The 22,984-nt window shown below is 49.6% G+C and overlaps 2 protein-coding genes across 3 annotated transcripts in view; one reads left to right on the forward strand and one right to left on the reverse strand.

Annotated features, from left to right (window-relative positions):
- Nucleotides 1-22,984, forward strand: part of LOC132011114 (ultra-long-chain fatty acid omega-hydroxylase) — a 57,671-nt gene that overhangs the window by 575 nt on the left and 34,112 nt on the right. The window contains exons 1-2 of one of the 2 annotated variants that reach the window (XM_059389276.1): nucleotides 662-731; nucleotides 19,550-19,669. The gene's annotated coding sequence lies outside the window, so the exon portion shown is untranslated. Of the gene's footprint in view, nucleotides 1-661; nucleotides 732-19,549; nucleotides 19,670-22,984 lie in introns of those variants that run through there. The other variant, XM_059389278.1, reaches the window with a different exon arrangement.
- On the reverse strand, nucleotides 2,145-7,930 carry PGLYRP2 (peptidoglycan recognition protein 2). Its single transcript, XM_059387762.1, has 6 exons — nucleotides 7,787-7,930; nucleotides 7,000-7,123; nucleotides 4,730-5,857; nucleotides 3,691-3,901; nucleotides 2,815-3,112; nucleotides 2,145-2,270 (listed from the first exon to the last, which is right to left on the reverse strand). The coding sequence occupies exons 2-6, from the start codon at nucleotides 7,061-7,063 to the stop codon at nucleotides 2,181-2,183; spliced, it is 1,791 nt and encodes a 596-aa protein (XP_059243745.1). The 5' UTR covers nucleotides 7,064-7,123; nucleotides 7,787-7,930; the 3' UTR covers nucleotides 2,145-2,180.

Raw genomic sequence — 22,984 nt, forward strand, 5'->3', positions numbered from 1 at the left:
ACCTGGAGCGCTCCTCCGCTGCTGGTCAGAGTGTAGATCAATTCACCTAAGTTGGAAAACTGGCATGATCTCCTAACAGTGACCCTACACCCTTCCTCTGGTCCAGTGGTTATAGTGTTAGGTATACACCCAACAGACAAGCCCACTAGCGCTCTTTGTGATAGTCCCAAACTGGAGGCCACCCTAGTGTCCGTCTACTGTGGAATGGATCAGTTGTGATCCCATCTGCAGTGGGATACCATGCAGCAAGGAAACAAGCAAACTGCTGGATGATTGATTGAACCCAGATGAATCACAAACGGTGAACAGTAAATACCTTGTGGTCCCTTTAATATAGTCGCAAAGGAGGCAAAACTGTGGAACAAGTCAGGATGTTAGTTCCTTTGGAGGAGAGTAGGGGAGCATGAGAGAAGGTTCTTGGCATATATATATTTGTTTGTTTTGTTTTGTTTTTCCTAATGGTGGTGAAAGTCACATAGCAAATTTAACATGTCCCCTTTCTTGAATTGGGTGAGCACTTGTCACAAGGGTGTGTTCTGTTGTGAAAATGTATTGAGCTGTACAGTCCAGTGCACTTTGTCTGTATCTTCCTGTATCTCTGTTGTACTTGTAAAAAGAGGTGGGCAAATGCTCTTCTAAGAAATGAATGAGTCAGCATGAGATTCAGCCGAATCCTGGCCCAGGAGTGGGTTCCAGTGCCAGCTGGTCCTTCACTCACTGTGTGACCTCAGGTGAGTCACTTCCTCTCTCTGAGCCTCGGTTTCCTTATTTGTACAACAAGATGAAAATATTAGCTCCAGAAGGTTCATAATGGGAGTCTTTTTTCACTCAATAAATGTTTCCTGAGTGCCTATTATATACTGAGGTGTCGGAGAAGCCACAGGGAACTGAACAAACTTGGTTCTTGCCCTCCTGGAGCACACAGTTCAGTGGGGGAGAGAGATCCTGAACATCAATGTAGGACATTCCTAGCTGGTGAGGAGGAGTTGGAGGAAAATAGATTGGAGCAGAGACTGAGGCTAAGTGGAAAAATCCAGGAGGACCTCCCTGAAGAGGTGACACTTGTGGCACAAATCATAAGGAGTTGACCATGGGATGAGCATACAAGATAGAAGGAACAGTTTGTGCAAAGGCAAGGGTGGCCAGAATTCACAGGATAGGGTGGGTAGGACCACTTTCACGGGCATGTGGTCTGGGCAGTCATTGAAGACCCACATGCTTAGACGGGTACTACACTGCGTTTGATTTCATGCTTTGCTGTTGTTGTCTTGAAGTTCCTGCTTTTTGAACAAGGGGCCCTGCATTTTCATTTTGCCCCATGACTTACAAATTCTATAAACTTTGTCCCAAGGAGTAGGACCTTCCATGAGCCAAAGACCCTTTTTTCTTGGAGCTGGACATGTTCACATAGATGCATGCACCTTAGATATGCCCGCCTCCCTCATGCTGTTCTCAATCCATTCACTGCCCCATGTTCCGATGTATGTTCCCATGAGTCTTTCTCACTTCACTGAATACTGATCCACTCCCACCTCCCTGCATGTTTGCTGGAGGTCTTTCTCTGATGAGGGAGCCTACTCTACCCATACAATACGCAGCCCCAAAGTGCTGGAGAATTAATACCTCCTGGAGATCAGCCCTTAACCAAATGATGACGAGGGTTGGAGGATCAATACTCCTGCTCCCTTGGATCAGTATGACTCTGAGGTGTGTGTCTTATTGTCCCCCGGAGGTCCCCAGAGGGATTGAGCTCCATGTCCCCTCAGTGCCAACTTACTTGATTAAGTACCCTTTCCCGGCTGCCTTTCCTTCCCTACCTCTTCCTCATTCCCCAACTGGTACATCCTGGGATCACCCTCGTCTCCCAAACAACTTGCACTGAAATTCTTGTCTCTGGTCTGCTTCTAGGCAAACACAAATTAAGACAATGTGTGCAGGGCACCTGGGTGGTTCAGTCGGTTAAGCGTCTACCTTCGGCTCAGGTCATGATCTCAGGGTCCTGGGACTGAGTCACACATTGGGCTTCACGCTCAGACGGGAGTCTGCTTCTCCCTCTCCCTCTGCCCCTCCCTGCCACTCATTCTCTCTCTCAAATTAACAAATAAAATCTTAAAAAAAAAAAAGACAACATGTGCAAACACAGATGATGCATAGATACAGACTTTCTTTCCACTGTCTCTTTATTGGAGGTCTGTGGCTGGCACGTTTGTTGGAGGTGGCTCCTTTCTGGATCTCCTGGAGGCCCTCCTGGCCGTTCTTGGTTTCACATTCTAGAAAAGACAGGGGAGGGGAGCATGGGTGGCTCAGATGGTTAGGTGTCTCCATGCAGCTCGGGTCATAAGATGGAGCCCTGCATTGGGCTCCCTGCTCAGTGAGGAGCCTGCTTCTCCTTCTCCCTCTACTCCTCCCCCTGCTTATGGTCTCTCACTCTTCCTGTCAAATAAATCAATAAAATCTTTAAAAAAATAAAAAAGAAAGGACAGGGGAGTGTAAGGCTTGGGGAGTGGGGGCCTGCCCGTGTCACCACGGGACAATGGATAAGGAAGAGGACAGGGAACCCAAAGGGAGGGGGTGGGTACATCGCTGATTGCTGGCCAGTGTACAGCTGAGACAGGGAGTGGGCAAGTAACATGAGATTGTACAGGTGGGAATATAGCGATGTTTTGGTGATCAGGGTCAGGGGCTGGGTGGGATCATGAGGCCAAGGTTATGCTGACAGGACATAGATTGCTCGGTTGGGCAGGCAGACAGGGGTCAGGGCTGCGCTCGGAACTTGCGCGGCAAGATGGGCCACAGGCGGGGTCCCTTACTCACCGCCGCGAAGCGCGGCCAGGTGCGCAGCAGGCTGAAGAGCGCGTCCCCAGGGCAGTCAGTGCGCACCAACTGGCGGTGGCCCAACAGCTCGTAGTCGGGCCGCAGGAGGCCAGCGCGCACTGCGCAGCCAGGGAGCAGGTCCTGCACGGTGTGAAGCGCAGCCTTTGCAGGCAGCTCGGCTGTGTAGTTGCCCACGAAGGCCACGCCGAAGCCGCGAGTGTTGTGGCCCAACGTGTGCGCGCCCACCCAGTGCCAGCCGCGGCCCTCGTACACATAGCCGTCTGAGCCGATCACGAAACTGTAGACGGGAGGGGGAAGCAGGCACCATGCGGCGTGAGCGAGGCCCCGCCTTTCATCTGGGCCCCTACCCCAGTTCTGCCCTTGAGCCAAGGGCCCCTTCCGACCCAAGTCCCGCCTGGTCGCTCTGGCTCTGCCCCGTCCATCCTCCTCCCACTCCCACAGTGCCACTGCAGAAACTATCCCGTCTTTCTGGATCCGACCTTCAGCATTGGCCACTCCCCTTTCTACCCAGCCCCCTCCACACAGTCTCAAGTACAGCTCCTGCCCAATTCAGAGACCTTTTCTGTCTTAGGTCATAGTCCATCGATGCTCCGTCCCAGACCCGGCTCTTAAACACAAGTCTTGCTCCTTCCTCAGGTCCTGCGTCCTTTCCTAGTTGCTATCTCAGACCCAAGAATCCCAGTCCTAAAGCCGGGACTAGAGTCAAGGCCACGCAGCCTCCACTTGGCCACGCCCACCGCCAAGGCCCCTCCTCCGCCTCTCCCCGTGGGCTCCGGTCAAAGCCCCGCCCCCGATCAGGCTCCGCCCACCCAGGCAACACCCTAAAAGGTTCTCGAGCCTGGGGCCTCAGTTTACCTGTAGCCGATGTCGTCCCAACCCCGAGTATCTTGGTGGAAGCGCTGCATAGAGCGCATGTCGGCGGCGCAGCGCGCGAAATCCGTGCAGGGTGGCGCAGGCAGGTATGTGTGATGTACATACAAGAACTTGAGGGGCAGCTGCAGCGGCCTGGGGCTACCCCTATAGGGCGCGGCGCCCCAGCGGCAACGTGGGTGAATGGCCGGGCACCCTGCAGAGAAGGGAGTCCGGGGCTGGGGTCAGCCAGCTGTTTCTCTGCCTGCCGCCTGCCTGCACGCCCGTTAGAGCACACCTATGGACCATCCCTCCAGAGTTCCTCCAGATTTGAGGACATTTCCATTTTGCACCACACACGGGGCCTCCACGGGGCTTTAACTTCACTGAATTGAACAGCATTTCAGTCCTCTTGGAATATCTGCTATGCTTCCCATCACCTTGGGGATGAACCCCAAGAATTTTAGCTCTTATTTTAAGGCCCTTTACTTACAATCCAGGACCCAACCTCTCCAGCTGACTCTGCTCTGAGTTCTAGGGAGGGACAGCCACAGTGAAAAAAGAGAAATCTCAGCCTCCATGTCTTGTGGGACTCTAATTGTGCGCTACTTGCTTTCCCTGCTTCATCTCTCTTAAACCACCCAGAGCGTCCAAGAGGAAGCAATGATTTTCCCAGGCTTCACTGAAGAAGGTGAGGTTCAGAGAAGTGAAGCAACTTCCCTAATGGTGCACAGAAGTTATGGCTGAACTTCCATTTGAACCTCTGTGCCTTTGTGAGTCCTGAGCCCACCTTCTGGAATGCCCCCTACCTTCCCAAACTCCTCCTCTTCTTCTTCTTCTTCCTCTTCTTTTTTTTTTGGATGAACTTTTATTCATCCTTTAAGACCCAAATCTGGCCTCTCTTTACCTGTGCAGCCACCATGGTTCCCCAGCTTGAGCCCCCATTTCCCCCTCTGGAATCCTCTAGTCGTGGATCCCCTTGACCACACGAGGCTAAGAGTGTATCTGTGACGGGGAGGTCCCAGGGGCTGGGGCCCCTTCTCACCCAGGAAGGCCTCAGTGAATTCCTTGGTAGCATTGGTGGCTACCTCTGCCAGCTGTTCCTGGCTCATGCCCTGCAGCTGAGGGTGTGTTGGCTCCAGTCTCTGTAGCAGGACAAGGGCCCCCCATATCTGCTGTGTCAAGGTGGGGGCTGAGGTCAGAGCAGCTGCGTTCTGCCGTCGGAAGTTGCTGCGAAGTCCTGAATCTCCAGCCACCCCGGCTCCATAGTATTGGTTCAACAGGTGGCTGAGAGATGGCCGAGGCTCAGGGGTTCGGCTTAGATAATCTCCAAGGAGGGCCCCATCCAGGGCCCCATTGAGGAAAGCCATAGTGATTGGCGATGCCCCAGAGTCTGAGAGTGTGAAGGTACGAGGGGCAGAGAGCTGGTCCCAGCAGCCCTCGGTCCCCAGGCCTGAATGGTTCCAGGTCTGGGGGCCCTGGAGGAAGGCCAGACCCAGGTTTCTGGCCAGGGTGACCACCAGGAGGCTGTCCACAGTGGTCGGGGACTTGGCTTTGGCACCTGGCGAGGAAGCTTGGACATCTGGAGAAGTGACTGGGACATCTGGAGAGCTAGATCTAACACCTGGAGAGGTGGGTTTGTCATCTAGATCTGTGGCTCTATTATTTGGAGGCATAGCTCGAACATCTGAGGAGGTACCATCTGGGGAGGCATCCCTGAATTTTGGGGATGCGGCTCTTATATCCAGAACCCCGGTTCCAGTGTCTGGAAAGGCAGCTCCAGTATCCAGAGGAGCCTCTGTGCTGTCCAAGGGCAGGCTGACAACTCTGTTCCCTTGTAGCCCTGCCTCCAGCCCTGCCAGAAGAGGCTCTACAGCTACTGTAGAGCCATCGGGTGCCAGCACCACTCCGTATTCCTGCCTGCCACGGATACCATGTTGGGCCACGTTCTTGATCAGGCCCTGAAACTCTGGGCTCAGTTGCTGGGGATCCAGCCTGGTGTCCTTGATGTTCCACTGCTCCAGCAGGAAGCGATGGAGGACATCGTGGGGGCCAGAGTCCTGGGCAAACAGCAGCAGTGCAGAAGCAGTGTGGCTGGCAATGGTGGCTGGTACCTTCTGCTCGAGCTCAGCGAGGGCCTGGATGACAGAGTCCATGAGCAGGGGCAGTGTGGCTGCAGGAGGAGGAACACCATTAGCCCAGTGACCCAGCACCCTCTGTTCCCCACCCCCTGCTGCTTCCACATTTTTCTCAGTGCCCCCAGCTCTTCATCGGACAACCCTGTGACTCCCACTACTGTCCTTGTGTAGATGAGGACACTGAGGCACAGACAACCGGCTAAGGAGCTTAGACGATCAGTGAGCACTGGGGAGCTGTAGCAGGTCATGGCCTGGCTGGTATTCTAAGATTGCTCCTTTGGCTTCCATGTGAAGAACAGATTTGGGGGAAGCTAGAGTAGGGAAGGAGGGACAGTGTGGGGGCAAGGGATGAAGATGGCCGAAGCCAGTGGGATGCACAAAAATGGGAAGAGTTCCCAGGTGTTTTGAGGAGGAAATGGGTAGTTTTTCTTGATGGATTGGAGTTTGGGAGATTTTAGAGGGGAAAGTGTCCCTAAGGATGATGAGGGAGGAGAGAGTGGACCGGTGCCCAGTGATGGAAATATCAGTGGCTGAACCCGGAACCCAAGAATGCTGGCCTTAGAGCTGGGTGGGATGCTGGATGATAGCTAACATTTATTAAACATTTACTATGTGCCAAGCACCGTTCTAGGTGAGTTATATAACTTAATCCGTCTAATCTTCACAACGACCCTAATGAGAACAGAGAGGCTGAATCATCTGCCTAGGGTCACACAGCTAGAAAGTGGCAGAGGCAGCATTTGAACCCAGGTAGCTTATTCCTTACACTGTCCAGAATCCAGGTTCTTCTCCAGATGGTCCACTCTATGACTCCTCTATAGCTTTGTTCTTCTCTTTGCCTAAAATGCCCTTTCTTGTTTCTCCATCAAGTAAAAAACTTTTCCCTTCCTCCTGTCCTAAATCTATGTTTAAGGAATCTATGTTTATGAAATAAACAAACTTTCTAAAGTTAGGAAACTTTGAGGAAACTCTACTGATTTTTGCTCTTCTGGCCCCAAGTCTGTCCCTCAGCTCCTGTCCTGACCCTACAGGGAGCATCTGGAGTTTGGAGATTCCTTGAGATGGGGGCCTCCTGGGTGTCTAGCCTCACCCTGTACAGGGCTGGACGCAGAGGGGGCAGTAGTACACTCTTGCAGATCTGGGTCCTGGCCCCCGGGGTCTCTGCTTCCTGACCCACCTGTCCCTGGTTCCAGCCGCAGCAGCAATCCGAGCAGGATCCAGAGGATATCCTGGGCCACCATTGTGGGGTTCCAGATTCTGAGGGACAAATCCAGTTGACCTCAGCAGAGACCTTGGCAGAACTGGAAGGGGATGGGCATAGAGAACTAAGTGGTGCCTTTGGCCTCTGTCAAAGTCCAGAGGTGAATGACACGGCTGCCGCTTGTGGAGTTGTGGGCGGGGGATAGTGGAAGCATGGGGACAGAGTGCCCTAGGTCAAGGTCATCTGGATCTCAGGGGCTCCCCCATCCTATTCTGTCCCTCCCAGGCTGAGGTCAAAGGTCAGCAGGCCAGACCCATCCCAGGAGGGGCCTGGAGGCTAAGTAGTTTAGAGGTCCAACAAACCCTGCACGCTCCCAAGAGGGGTAGACTGAGGCCAGTCCTGCAAACTTTACCCGCTTCCTGCAGTTATTGTTCTGGAGCGGCAGCTGGCCCCAGAGGGGACTCTTAGGTGCCCGCCAAACTGGTAAGACTGGCTGTGCTGGGGGAGGAGAGAGAAGGAGAGGCCTTGGGTTGGTACCGCCTCCTGCCTTCTTTTCTGTCAGCACCTCAGGCTCAGGCAGAGGATGGGTGCAGGGCCTGGAGATTGTTTGTTGAGGCCTGCTCTGAGCCCCTGGGATCAGGAGCTGTCACCTCTCACCAGTTCCAGGTCCTAGTCTCAAGCAACCGAAGGAAGCTGAGAGCAGGGATTGGGCCGGAGGATTCCCGACCCTGGCTTTGTCCCGGGAGCTGGCTTCTGGGCTCACCTGAATTGACAGTGAGGGGTCCTCCTCTTTTCCCGTGCAAAGCAGGTGTGTGAGTCCTGCAGAAATGAACCTGCCTCCCCTTTATTCCGGACTCAGGTGGGATGGACTCCAGGTGGTTGGGGCTGTGGTATGAATTGCTTCACTGTGGGCCTCCCACCCCGAAACCAGCTTTGGGAGTTTCCAGGAGACCCACCAGGCTGGGGACTCAGTATGGGGCGGGCCCTGGGCGGGCCTGGGAATGCCCAGGCTGAGCCAGGTCTGGGATTCCCCAGGGGGCAGGGGGTGGGGTGTTTTCACAGCTATAGAGTGTCCTCTCTCTGGGGACCAAGCATCCACAGTGGGGACTCAGGAAGTAGGTGCTGGGGAGGGAGGGAGGGAACGGAGACCAGCCTCTGGGGGATTCCAAGGGAATCTCTGAATCCCAGTTTCCAAGGACTTGGGGACAGGGGCAGTGGGAAAGGGAGGTGGGCTCTGCCTGGACTGTGTGTCCATCTGGTGGGAGGATGGAGTGAGTAAGGGAGGTATCTGCCTGGGGTTCAAAATTTAAGGTGGTGCTGAAAATCTTTGTTCCAGTTATATTTTAATGCGATATTTCAAAAGACCAAAATGAATGCAAAAAATCCACTATAACAAAATATCAACTTTTTAGAGAAAGAGAGGATCAGAATCAGCCCTGTCCTGAGGCGTACTGGGGCCAGAGGGAAAAGTTAACATCAGGAATTGTGATCCTGCTTGCTTTACCCTAGTGCTCCCAGAATGTGGAGGGGTGGCTGAGGAGATCCCCATCTAGTGTCCACCTGGACTGGGAATGACCTTGCCTTGGCATTATGGACCCTGGAAATGTCCCTCTGCGGCTTCCACTGATTGCAGCCCCAGAGAACCCTTTTGGTTTAATACCACCATCGATTTACGCTCATTTTCCCCAGCAGGAAGATGAGCTCAGGGAGGTTAAGTAACTTGCTCAAGGACACATAGCTGAAACCTGGGGAGTGCTCCAAGGGCAAAATATGTTTCCACTATCCTGTGGCTGGGTCAGGGTCAGGGTAATTCACACGCGGAAGTGTTTCCAGACTTTCACACCCAAGAACTCCTGGGCTAGTCATCCAGAGAGCCTTGATTCCATTTTGAACCTTGGAATTTGTGACAGAGGCTGGGTAGATTTCAAGCCAGGGGTATGTCATGGCCAGCCAGCATTTCCTTTAGAGTCTGGGATTTGTGTCCTGGGGTGGACCCTTCCTGCAGGAAGCCTCCTGGATTACTCCTGGTTCTGTCTGCCCTTTACCCATCCTGGCTCTCTAGCCTGGGGAGCCTCGCTTTGACTCAGACCCATCTATGCAGGGCTAGGAGTTTCTATGTCCAGTTTTATCTCCTGCAAACTGGGAGATTCTGAGTCCTCTTAGGGTGCCCAGAAGTACCTGGCACAGGCCAGGGACCAGGTGGGTGTCAGGGAGGGATTGCTGAGTGCACAGAAGGCCTGACTGAGGATGTGAGGTCAATTGGGGATTAGGCTGTGAAACGCGCACGCACGCACACACGCACGCATGCACCCACACACCAAAGTGCCTGGTCTGGGCTGGGCCTGGGAGTTAGCAGAAAGGCTGGGATTCCCATGATGAATCACCAGTCCCCACCCCTGCTTCCCTTACACCTCATGAGGACCACCTGCCAGGGTAGGTCAAGGCCCCTCCGGGCTGCAGACAGACACTATACTCAAGAGAACAGTCATTATCTGGGGCCTAGGCACAGCTCTAATGGAGGTAGCATTGACACAGACAGACAGACAGAGTCCTGGGCCCTGGATCCAAAGTGAAGGTGGGATCATGGACAGAGGCCAGAGGAAGAGGAACTTGGGGCAAGACTGGGCTTGGGGCCAACATCAGAGTTAATAATGTTCACTTTGGTAGCAGAAGCATAATTATGAAGACACTGATAATAATAATTATTAATAATAAAAGATTTTAAATATATGTCTGTAGTTTTTTATTCAGCTCTGGGTTTTGTTAAAGGATGTAGGGCAGGAGTCTGCAAATGACAGCCTATGGGCTGGCTCTCTGTTTTGTAGACGATGTATTTTTTTTTGCTTTTGGGACTTTTTCAAGGTGAAATTCACCTAATATAAAAGGAACCACTTAAAAATTTATAATTCTATGGCATTTAGTACATTCAGAAAATTGTGCAATCATCATCTCTGTCTAGTTCCAGGACATTTCTATCACCCTGAAATAAGACCCTGTACTCACTTACAGTCACTGTCACTATCCCCCAACTTCTGGGAACCACGGACCTGCTTTCTGCCTGTTCTGGACGTTTCACATACATAGGATCAGACACTATGTGAGTTTTGGTGTGTCTGGCTGTTTATTTCGCTCAAGATAATGTTTCTGAGGTTCATCTGGGTCATGGTGTGAATCAGCGCTTCTTATCATGAATCAGGCAGGCAAAGAGAGAAGCGGGCTCCCAGCTCAGCTGGGATGTTGGACTCGATCCCAGGACCCTGAGATCATGACCTGAGCCGAGGGTAGACGCTTAACCAACTGAGCCACCCAAGCATCCCTGAGTCATTCTCTTTTTATGGCCGAATAATATTCCATTGTATGGATGTGCCACAATTTGTTCATATAAATTTATGTAAATAAATACAAATTTATGTAAATAAATGATAGGAACACGTCCTCCTCATTCATTTACATTTTATCTATGACTTTCTCATTTTATCTATGACTTTCCTCATGCTGTAATAATGGCAGAGATGAATTTTTTCTGGCCTGCAAAACTGAAATATTTCCTACACGGCTTCCCCTCCCCCCAGCTTTATGGAGATATAATTGACATGTAACACTGTGTAAAGTTAAAGGTGTGCAACACGATGATTTGATACATGTAAATTGCAAAATGTTTACCACAATAAGGTTAGTTAACACATCCTATCACCTCACATAGTTATTTTTTTTGTTTGTTTGTTTTTTGTGGTGGGAACTTTTGAAATTTACTCTTAGCAACTTTCAAGTATACAGCACAGTACTGTTAACTGGAGTCGCCATGCAGTATGTTAGATCCTCAGACCTTATTTATCGTATACCTTGAAGTTCGTACCCTTTGACCAGCATCTGCCCATTTCCCCATCCTCAACGCCCGGAAGCTACTATTCTACTTCTTCTTCTATGAGGTCACTTTATTTGTTTTTTTAGGTTCTACACATAAGTGAGATCACACAGTACTGATAACCTGTTTACTGCCATTCAGTTGCAGGATTTCCTTCTTTTTTCTTATGGCTGAATAATACCCCATTATATATATATATATATATATATATACATATATATACATATATGTATATATATATATACATATATGTATATATATATGCCACCTCTTAAAAAATCTGTGCATTCACTGAAGGACTCTGACCATTTCCATGTCTTGGCAATTGTGAACCATGCTGCAGTGAATATGAGGGCGCAGATAGCTCTTTGCAGTAATGATTTCATTCCCATTAGATATATGTGGACTTTTTATTTATTTTTATTTTTTAAAATATTTTATTTGTTTATTTGACAGAGAGCTAGAGAGAGAGCACAAGTAAGCAGAGCGGCAGGGAAAGGGGGGGAGAGAGAAGCAGGCTCTCTGCTGAGCAGGGAACCTGATGCGGGGCTTGATCCCAGGACCCTGGAATCATGACCCGAGCTGAAGGCAGCCGCTTAACCAACTGAGCCCCTATTTATTTTTAATTTAAAAAAATTAAAAAAAAAGATTTTATTTATTTTTTGACAGAGATCACAAGCATGCAGAGAGGCAGGCAGAGAGAGAGGAAGGGAAGCAGGCTCCCCACTGAGCAGAGAGCCCGGTGCAGCTCCATCCCAGGACCCTGGGATCAGGACCCAACCGAAGGCAGAGGCTTTAACCCACTGAGCCACCCAGGCGCCCCTATATGTGGACTTTTAATAAAGTTTGCTGATCCCTCCTGAGTCAGTTAACCCAAGTTCAAATTCTCACTCTGCTGTTTACCAGCAGGAGCAAGTGGTTTAATCTCTAACTCTCATTTTGTCTATCTCTCAAGTGGGAGAATAGTACCAAACTCATAGGGTTGTTTTGGGAGCTAAATGAGGTGGTCCTATATGCTGAGGACCATCCTTGCATATAGAAAGCATGCAAAGAGTAGAGTTGTTTCTGCCCCCACTCCCTCTACTGGCCCAGCCTCCCCAGCAGAGATCCAGGGCACAGGATAATCCATGATGGCCTGAGTCCTTCTTCCTCTAGGAGTCTGGACTCACAGGCATGAATTATTTCTGCATCTGGGGCACTTGTCCAAGCCAAGGCTTCCCTGCTGGCCTTGACCCCCATAGCAGCCAGCTGGGCTTTCAGCCAGTCTGGAACCACAGCCAGATCACTGAAGCCAGGCAGGCCAGCCCCAGAATTGGTCAAACCCAATTTGCCAAAGGGAAGCAAAGTTGCTGGTGTGGATCAGCGACCCCACAGCCTCCAGCTGGGGAGATTCCGCCGTCCCTGGAGGGCAGAAGTTGAGTTCAGTCACATCTTAGAATAGAGGTGAGATTTAATCTCTCAACACCTGGCAATGAAACTGGAGAGGAGGGAGTTTTGTAACTAAGAACAGGACATATTATAGTGAAATCCTGAGTTCAGCCTTCGGCGCTATGCTAGAGGCCAAGAATGAGTGTGGGGTAAATGGGGCCAGATGTTGGTACACCCTGGGGAATATTTACTGAGAAACCACGGCTCCTAGCTGTTGTCACCCTGCTTTGAGAGAATGACACAGCGCAAAGGGCTTTAACCATTATTTTCAGAACAGAAAATTTCAAACATATTCAGAAGTAGAGAGAATTATATAATGAATCCCCATAGGTACCCATCATCCAACTGACACATGTCAACTCACGAGCCATCTTATTTCTTCCATAACTGCTACCCCCTGTCTCTCTTCTGTGATGTTCTCTGCCATTGGTGATCATCGCCTAGACCTGTTAACCCATTAGCAGCTACAACAGAGTGATATTGGGATGATTCATTCTCTCTTCATTTATTAGCTGGAATTCATCTGGAGAGAGAAACATCTTCTCATCTACCATTTGGTTACCCAGTGGTACAATTCACATGGAAGGACAAGATAAATGCTTGATATCTTTCCTTCCCTCATTTTCAAAGTCATTGCTGGGCTCCTTAACATCCTCCAAAGGTAGATAATGAGATTTACCTCTCCCCCCATATCTTTACAAAATCATGGACTTAAACTACTGAAATGTGTGAATACATTGAAGTTTTTTTTTTTTATCATTACTGATAATCAAATTATTATCCCTCCTTTGGCCAGTGGGAGCCTCTTCACTGTGACTCCTGAGTTCTTTTGACATGGCTCTTTTTTTTATGATGTAACAAGAGATTTCAGGACTATCTTGTACATTTCCTGCCACAAACCTGAGAATCAACCATTTCCCCAGGGAGCCCTTCTTTGATTGGAAAGTGGTACTTAGAGATAGGAATCAAAGTGCTAAAGGTGCTCATGGCTACTGGGTTAGTTGTTTCTAGGACTTTTCACTGGATAGAAGTAGGAAATCCCCTACCATTTTTTCTTTTTAATTTTTAAAGTATTTATTTATTTATTAAATTTTTTGAGAAAGTTAGAGAGGGTGTGAGTGTGAGCGGGTGGGGGGCGGTGGAGGGGCAGAGTGAGAGGGAGAGAAAGAATGAGGAGAGAAAATCCCAAGCAGGCTCCATGCCTGGCGTGGAGCCTGACTGGGGGCTCGATCTCACGACCATGAGATCATGATCTGAGCCAAAATTGTGAATTGGATGCTTAATCCTGAGCCACACAGGTGCCCCTGTTTTCCCCTTGTTTAGGCTGAACAATATTCCGTTGTACAGATAGACCATATTTCGTTTATCCATTCATTCGCTGATGGACATTTGGGTTGTTTCCACTTTGGGCTATTGTGAGTAGTGCTGCTGTGAACGTGAGTGTACAAATATCTGTTTGAGTTGAGTTCCCACTTTCATTTCTTTTGGGTATATACCCAGAAGTGGAATTGCTGGATGATGTGGTAATTGTATGTTTAATTTTTTAAAGAACCTGCCAAACTGTTTTCCAAGCGGCTGCCCCATTTTACGTTCCCACCAGTGGTTCACAAGAGTTCCAATTTTTCTCTACACTTTTGTGACATTTGTTATTTTCTTTTTTATAATAGCCATCCTAATGGGTGTGAAGTGAGGGATTATTTCTTAAGTGTAATATTGCCTTAGAATTATGTGAGATATTTGCATGGTTCTAAAGTCAAATCTGCGAAACAAGGTATATAGAGAAACATCTAGCTTCTACTCATTTACCTTTCATCATGTTCTTTCCCTCCTCCTCAGGTAATCATTTATAATTTTTTCATGGTCTATGGTTCCATTTTATTTATTTTTTTAAAAGATTTTATTTATTTATTTGACAGAGATCACAGTAGGCAGAGAGGCAGGCAGAGAGAGGGGAAGGGAAGCAGGCTCCCTGCTGAGCAGAAAGCCCAATTCGGGGCTTGATCCTAGGACCCTAAGATCATGACCTGAGCCGAAGGCAGAGGATTTAACCCACTGAGCCACCCAGACACGCCTATTGTTCCATTTTAAAAAACTATATATACTATATATATCTATGTAACTGTCACTAGTATATATAATATATATTTCTTTCCACTTAATACTGTTTCCTGGAGATCTCTTCATGCCAAAATAGAGAGATAATCCTCATTCCTTTTTACAGCTGCATAGGACCCCAACATTGTGGCTGTGCCTTGATTTATTCAACCATACCCTATTGATGGGCTTATGGGCTATTTCCAGTCTTCTGATACAGTATTTAAAAATATTTTATTTGTGTATTTATTTGAAAGATAGAGTGAGTGAGAGAGAGACCATGAGCAGGGGGAGGGGGAGAAGCAGATTGCGCTGCTGAGCAGGGAGCCCAATGCTGGATTCGATCCCAGGACCCTGAGATTCTGATCTGAGCCAAAGGCAGGTGCTTAACCACCTGAGCCACCCAGATGCTCCAGCATTTTGATATTTTTGATATTTTCTTTGTTTAAAGATTTTTTACAATTTATTTATTTGACAGACAGAGATCACAAGTAGGCAGAGAAGCAGGCAGAGAGAGAGGAGAAAGCAGGCTCCCTGCTGAGCAGAGAGCCCGATGTGGGGCTCGATCCCAGGACCCTGGGATCATGACCTGAGCTTAAGGCAGAGGCTTAACCCACTCAGCCACCCAGGCGCCCCTATTTTGATATTTTCAATAAATATTTTCAAAATAAATATTTCAAAAATATTGATATTTTCAATAGTGCTGTTGTGAAAAGCCATGTTCATTTATCTTTTTCTTAGTTTTACAAGGGACTTTTGGGATATATTCCCTTAGGTGGATAAATGAGCATACAATTTTGCCAGATATTACCAATTTCTCCTCCCCAGAGCTTATATCTCTTCGCTTTCCCACTAGTAAAACTTTTTCATTTGATCTGGTGGACTCCTATATATTCTTCAAGACCTATCTCCACTACCCCGGTTTCCAGGAGGACTTCCCTTCTCCTCTGGCTCTCTCCTCTTGGCTTTTCCAGCTGTGGGCTCCTTTCTTTGGCTGAGCCCTGATACTGAGCTTTTGGGAGTGTCTGTGTCCGACAATATACTCTCCAGACTGGGAGCTTCTAGAGGGCTGGCTCCAGGATTGAGTCCTCTTAGAGCATTCGGCATGTGACTGGGCATAGAGAGGTGATAATAACAGGTTTTCTCTCTGAACAAAGGACAGCTCCTTGGCCCTGGGCCTCCTTGCTGTCTCCTCCTGGGCCAGGAAAAAAGAACCAGGTCAAGCTGGCCAATATCCTGGGTTCTGCTGTCTGCCCTCTGGCTGAGTCACCTGTACTCAAGGATGGTAAACTCAGTGTGGGTGTCTGTCACCTGCATGGCTCCCAGGCAGAGGAGTGGGACCTGCTTGAGGTCAGGGAGACCCCACGACCCATTTAGCCTTCCCCGAGGTCAGGGAGACCCCACAACCCATTCAGTCTTCCCCACTCCCTAGGTAAAGCACCTCCCCTCTCTGTGCCTTGATTTCTCTAACTCTAAAATGGCAACAATAATGTGCTTATCTCATGGCCTTAGCAAAGGAATCAGTGATATAAAATTGTATGAACCTGCTTCCCACTATTTATTTATTTACCATGTATTTATTATTGTGGTGAAATTCATGTAATGTAATCATTTTAAATTTTAAAGAGAATAGTTCTGGGGCATTTAGTACATTTACAGTGTTGTGCAACCATCACTTCTATCTGGTTCCAGAACATTTTCATCACCCCCGACGGAAACTCTGTACAAATTATGTAATCACTTCCCATTTCCCCTCCCCTCAGCCCCTGCCAACCACCGCTCTGCTTTTTGTCTCAAAGAATGACCTATTCTGGACATTCCATATAAAAGGGATCACATATTACGTGATTTTGGTGACTGGCTTCTTTCACTCAGTGTAATGTTTCTGAGGTTCATCTTCGTGGTGTGTGTCAGGGCTCTGATCCTTTTTATAGCTGAATGACATGAAAATGTGTACACAGGACATTTTGCTTACCTGTTCATAATTTCATTGATATTTGGGGTGTTTCCACTTTTGGTTTTTGTGAAGAGTGCTGCTGGGAATATGTGTATACTTGTACTTATTTGAATATTGTTTTCAATTCTTCAGGGTCTCTACCTAGGAGTGGGATTGCTGGGTCATATGGTACCTCTAAGTATAACTTTATTTTTAAAAAGATTTATTTATCTATTTGACAAACAGAGAGATCACAAGCAGGCAGAGCAGCAGGCAGGCAGAGAGAGAGGAGGAAGCAGGCCCCCTGCTGAGCAGAGAGCCTGATGCAGGACTCGATCCAAGGACTCTGGGATCATGACCTAAGCTGAAGGCAGAGGCTTAACCCACTGAGCCACCCAGGCTCTCCTATGTTTAACTTTTTTAGGAACCATCGAATACTTTCTATCTCTGTTGCCGCACAAAGCCAGTAAAGAGAGAATTCAAAGTGAAGAATTCTACGTCCCCATTTGGCAGCCAAGGAAACTGAGGTTGGGAGAGGTGACCCCACACCATCCTGAGGCTAATGGCCATCATATTATTCCCTGTGTGCTTAGTGACCACTGAGTGCTGGACACTTGCTAAGGAAGGGCTTAGGATTGGGCCCCACATAGTCTTTGCATCTCTGAACTCTGACAGATCTGGGTTTACCTCCCTACTGGGGCAAGTTGCTTCCTTCCTCTCAGCCTCCACCTCTCTACCTATAAATGATCCTAATCCAAGTCCTTCCTTTATTGTGGAGACTCAACACGGTACTGTAGGCAGAGGAAGGTACCTATATTATGCCTTTGATTTATGAAGGCTCTAACCAACAAGAACGTGGTCAACTGAGGCTTGGGGGTGTGAAGGAACTTGCCAAGAGTCACACAGTGGTTGGTGATTGGCTCTATCCTACAAGCATTTTTGAGAAATTTTCTGAAGCTTAATCTTTCTGGAAGCTAGCAAGGAGAAATTTCTATGGGAGGTCCTCTGGGGTGGGGGACAATTTGCTGCTAGGTTGCTTTGCTGTTTGGGGAGCTGACCTTTGATAACACAGAATCTTGCTGAATCAGCCTGGGGTAGCCTGTGGTCATGAACCACAACTGGTTCCTGGTGGAGGTCACCTTTGCCCCAACCCACTCACTCCTCCTTTCTGGTCTATAGTTTATATCAGCACAGCAGGAGGCAGGGTGACTTCCGGTGCCCCAAAGAGGCACAGGCCAGGCACTTCCTTGCTTCCAGTCATCGTCTCCTACTGGTCCTCTGTTGCGGGGCGCCCTTCTCCCTCCCTCTCCTTTCTGCGGTGCATACACTAGAACTTTCAGGCTCTGGCTTCTACTAGTCCTTCTAATCTCCTCTCCTCATGGGTTCCTCAGTCCAGCCCACTGGCCTCTTGCTTCTTCTTCTTCTTCTTTTTTTTTTTTTTTTTAAAGATTTTATTTATTTGACAGAGAGAGAGAAATCACAAGTAGGCAGAGAGGCAGGCAGAGAGAGAAAGAGGAGGAAGCAGGCTCCCCGAGGAGCAGAGAGCCCGACATGGGGCTTGATCCCAGGACCCTGGGATCATGACCTGAGCCGAAGGCAGAGGCTTTAACCCACTGAGCCACTCAGGCGCCCCTGGCCTCTTGCTTCTTGACGATGTGACTCTCATTCCACCCTACGGCCTTTGTACTTTCTGCTCACTTTGCTTGGAATGTTCCAGTTCATGTCTTCCTATCATTCCGGGATCACTCAAACATTACTTCCTCCTAGAAGCCTATCCCTAACCACGCTGCGTAAACTAGGTTCCCAGTCTCTCCTTTTGAGCTCATTCTATTTACCAAGACCCTTACCTGACAGTATCTTAGTCATTTGTTTATTTATCTTATGTATGCATTTATTTATTTATTGTTGCCTCCCCCACTTGGAGGGAAACTCCATGGGAGCAGGGACCTGTCTTGCTCGGGGCTGCGTCCCCAGGGCTGAGACCAGTGCCTGGCACTTAGCATTCAGGTGTTCACAAAATGTCTGTCAACTGACTGACCGTTGGGCTTCTTTTTTTTTTTTTTTAAAGATTTTTATTTATTTATTTGACAGAGATCACAAGCAGGCAGAGAGGCAGGCAGAGAGAGAGGAGGAAGCAGGCCCCCCGCTGAGCAGGGAGCCCGATGCAGGACTTGATCCCAGGACTCTGAGATCATGACCTGAGCCGAAGGCAGCGGCTTAACCCACTGAGCCATCCAGACGCCCCGGGGCTTCTTAATAAACATGAATTTTCTTCCCCCTAAACTGGATCATGAGGTTAAATACCTTTTCATACTCAGCCTCCAAGTCCTGGGAGGCTCTTCCGATGGGCCCCAAGGGCTAAATTCCTGACTCTGTTCCTACCAGACTGTGTGACTTTGGGAAAGCTACTGCCAGTCTCTGGGACTCCAATTTTATTTTATCTTTTTATTTATTTATTTATTTATCTATCTGAGAGCGAGAGAGTGAGAAAGAGCATGAGAAGGGAGAATGTCAGAGGGAGAAGCAGACTCCCTGTGGAGCTGGGAGCCTGGTGCAGGACTCGATCCCGAGACTCCAGGTTTCATGACCTGAGCTGAAGGCAGTTGCTCAACCAACTGAGCCACCCAGGCACCCTGGGACTCCAATTTTCCAAGAAAGTTCTTAAATCCCCCCTCCCCCCAATCTAGTGAAAGCTCTGGCTCCAAGTCTCTCCTGAAAAGATAAACGCCCAATTTTGCACATGATTTTAAGGGATTTAATGATTCCATCAAGTCCAATGCTGGGCTTCTCCTCCAGTTGACCCATATTGAAACTGATTTGTTCATTGACTCAGTTGGTCAGCAGGTATTCAGCATTTTGTGCCCACCCTCATGGTGGGAGATTCTGTGGCCTCTAAATTTCCAAGCTCTGGGCTCTGAGGTTTCCAAGAGCGGGGAGGTGGGGGTGAGGGGTGGGCGGAGGGGACAATTTCAGCTAGACTCTCTGCCCTACATGGTCATGACTAGGTTAGCTACAGGAGCCAGAGGGGCAGCTGGGGTACAGCTTGGGAAGGGGCATAGACAAGTTCCTGGAAGAGGGATTGGGTTTTGAAGGATAAATGGGATGGTCTGGCAGGGAAGGGCGGTCCAGCCTAGGAAACAGCTTCGGGGGATTTGAGGGAGGGAAGATAAATAATAACACACATTTACACAACATATTTTTAGGAAGAGATCGCTTTCAGGTGGCAGCCTCAGGCCCACCCCAAGAGGGAAGGAAGATGATTTTACGGTGGAGAAGAAAGAGGCACAGAGATGCTAAGAGCCGTACTCCAGGCCCTACAGCAGGTAAGTGGTGGACTACGGGTCTAGACACCCCCAGGCTTCTTCTAACGGGGCTTTCTTATTGGCCGACGGACAGAAGACCTGTTTCTGATAGGGTGAGGTATGTGGGGAGGGCCGAGCCTGACTAGTGGAGGGAGGAGTAGTTCAGTCGGCCAGGGAGCACGAACGTGGAATTTAGTTGTCTGTGAAGCGCCAGAGGAGCGTCTGATTGCCTGAAAGAAGGGAAGGCCGAGTCTGATTGGCCGAGGGCTAGAGAACATTTAATTGACGGAGGCGTAGGAGGGTGGAATCTGATTGGCTGAGGGGAAGTCGGACCGAGGTATCATTGATGCCAGCAGTACCTTTTAGCTTCCAATCCGCAAATCCCGCAAATCCCGTGTCCCTGGGCCCCGGTAGAGGGAGGTGGAGATTAATCCCCCACCAGTGTGGGGAAATGGAGACAGGTGCGTGTGGAGGAAGGGAAGGGGCTGGGTCGCTCCAGGCGGAGCCCAGGAAGGACACTTTCCTAGCCATACCTAATCTTGTTCGCATTCCCCTTCACGACCCCAGCCTCCCCCCTCCCCGCATTGTCTTTGCCCCCTCGGTGCTCCCTGCTCTCCCCAGCAGTCGTCCCCAGTTCTGGGAGCGTGCTGTCCATCTCTCTAGCTTCTGAAGACCAGGGCCTCTCCTCCCGCCGCCCGCCCCGAGGGGGTGTCCCGCACCCGCCTGGCTCCTTATTGAGACCATCTCCCCTTTTCCCTCTCTTCCCATTTGCCGTCTTTCTCTCCCCCCCCCCCCCCACTTTCTTCTCCCCAAGTTAGTCTCCATTTCTCCATCAAAAACGCCAACCTAGATGTGGCCCAGGCCCAAACCCTTGGCGTCACCCCTGCCTTCCCTCCTCTCACACCCACATTCCGTCTGTCGGCAAGTCCCGTCACCTCTAAACAAACCCCCCAATCTTACCACCTTTCACAGCGCCGGCCCTCCAGGGCTGCTCCTTCTCCGGCTCCTCCCGCCGCTCTGGCGCCCCCTTTCGTCGGCGCATCAGAGCCGGAGGGAACCGGGAAAATCCCAGTCAGGCCCCAGCGCAGTCAGCATCCTCCCCAGCTGGGAACCGTCCGTGGCGCCCATTCCCCAGAGGAAAACTCGAAGTGCCTCCTAGGGGCACAATCCGTCCGGTCACCTTCCAGCCCCTGTGTCCTCCTGCTCTCTCCACCGCTCACTTGGCTCCGGCCTCATTGGACTCTTGGCTGTTTCTTCAGGCACGGTCCAGCCTCTGGTCTCTGCTCAAAGAGCACCTCAGACGTCTTCCTTATGCCCTTGGCTCCCTAGATTGTCCTCCACAGCACACATCCCATAAAATAAGCTTTTTGCTTATGTGTTTCTAGTTATGCTGTATTGCATCTCCACTGCAGAACAACGCCTGGTACTTCCTGGGAGCTTGGTGTTTGCTGAATGAATATGTGCTCTGTGCTCGCTGGGGCTGGGGAAAAAGGCAGGGAGTGAGGAAGAGGCTGTTTACATGCACAGAGCTCTCAGCTAAACACACCGTTCCAAGAGCAAGTTTGCTGTGACCGAGGATGTACGGGGCTGTGGCTGCATGGAATGTGAGCTTGAACTGAGCTCAGAAGTTAGGGAAGTCCCCAGAGAACCCTTTGAGCTGATACCTGAAGGAGAAGTAGGAGTTAGCGGAGCAGGGGAGAGGGAAGAGAATTCCAGACGGAGGGAACAGCATGTGCAAAGGCTTTGAGGGGGAGAGAGATGGCCTTGAAGGGTTTGGCAAGATGGTTGCAAGTGAAAGTGAGCAAGAGTGTGGTGAGTGATGAGTTGGAAGGTGTTTGCTGCTCCATTCACCCCACATCCCTGAACAGCTCTGGTCTTTGCTCCAAACCTTGAATTACCTCCTGCCTTGTCTCCACCCTTCTGCCCCCTATTTTGTGTCCTGGGAGGCTGACTTGAATGGACCACTCAACCTTTGCCTTGTGGCTTCCAGTTGGATTCAACCAATAGGGAGCCACAGTGGGCACTGGAGGGAGGGAGGAGACTGAGGTCAAGGTATTAGTATCTCATCTCCTCTCCTGTGTGGTCCATGCAGGCTGCCTGTGCCCCTCAACCAACAGCTCTTTCCAGGCAGTCCTCTCTCTGCATATAGCCCTATCAAGTCCAGGTTCTAGCAACTGCTTTTGCCCCGTAGCCCCAGGTCCCAGGGCTCTGGGGTGGTAATGGCTCCTGGCTGTACTATCTTTTATTAAACTCTTTTCATTAAACTTCTGTTTCTTGCTGGCTCTCTCTTTTTTACTGAGGTGAAATTCACATAATATAAAGTTAACCCTCTTGAAGTGTATAATTTGGTGGCATTAGTACATTCACATATTGTGCAACCATATCACCACTGTCTAGTTCCAAATTTTTTCCATCATCCCAAGAGGAGCTCCTGCACTCATTCTCTTTGGTATGGACTTTACTCCTCACTGCCCCTGTCCCCCTGTCACCGGTCATCCCTGATGTGCTCTGTCTCTATGGATTTACCTCTTCTGCTCATTTCACAGAAATGCAGTTATACAATGTGTGACCTTTTGTGTCTGGCTTCCTTCACTCAGCGTGATGCTTTCGAGGCTCACCCATGGGGTAGCATGTGTCAGGGCCTCGTTCTTTTTTATGACTGAGTAATATTCCACCATATGGATGGACCACATTTGTTTATTTCTCCGTGGATGGATACTTGGGTTGTTTCCACCTTTTGGCGACTGTGAATCATGTTGCTCTGAATCTGTGTGGACATATGCACATACAGGGACACTGAGTCTCTGTTTTCACTTCTTTTGGTTATATACTTAGGAGCGGAATCACTGGCTCATATGGTAATTCTATGTTTAGCTTTTTGAGGAACTGCTAAACTGTTTTTCATCGCGGCTGCACCATTTTACGTCTTCACCAACAGTGTTGGAGGAAACTGCTCTTCTTTTTGTCTCTGCCCCCAAAAAGTCTGCTGTGAGCTTCTGGAGGCCCAGGAGAAACTCTTCCGCTCACTCCTGCCATGCGTCTCCTTTGGCCACTTGCACATGTTTTTCTGGAACCATCTCCCTAACCCGGCCACCGCTTCTATGTTTCACCCTCCCACTTCGATTATAGTTTGTTGGTTGCTTCCAGGCTGAGGACTCTGGTGCCTGGGAGCCACGGAGCCCTGTCCCTTCCCAGGCCCTGGGCCTCTTGCCCTCTGGGCACAGGCCACTCTTCCTCAACCTCCCAGATGTGGCTCATCTCTCCCTCCAGCTTCATGCCTCTGCCTGCCCTCTCTCTAAACGCAGCTGTGATCCACGCTTCTGTCAACGCATTCTC

This window comes from Mustela nigripes, chromosome 2 (genome assembly GCF_022355385.1).
Source record: "Mustela nigripes isolate SB6536 chromosome 2, MUSNIG.SB6536, whole genome shotgun sequence".
In the NCBI taxonomy this organism is placed as follows: domain Eukaryota; kingdom Metazoa; phylum Chordata; class Mammalia; order Carnivora; family Mustelidae; genus Mustela; species Mustela nigripes.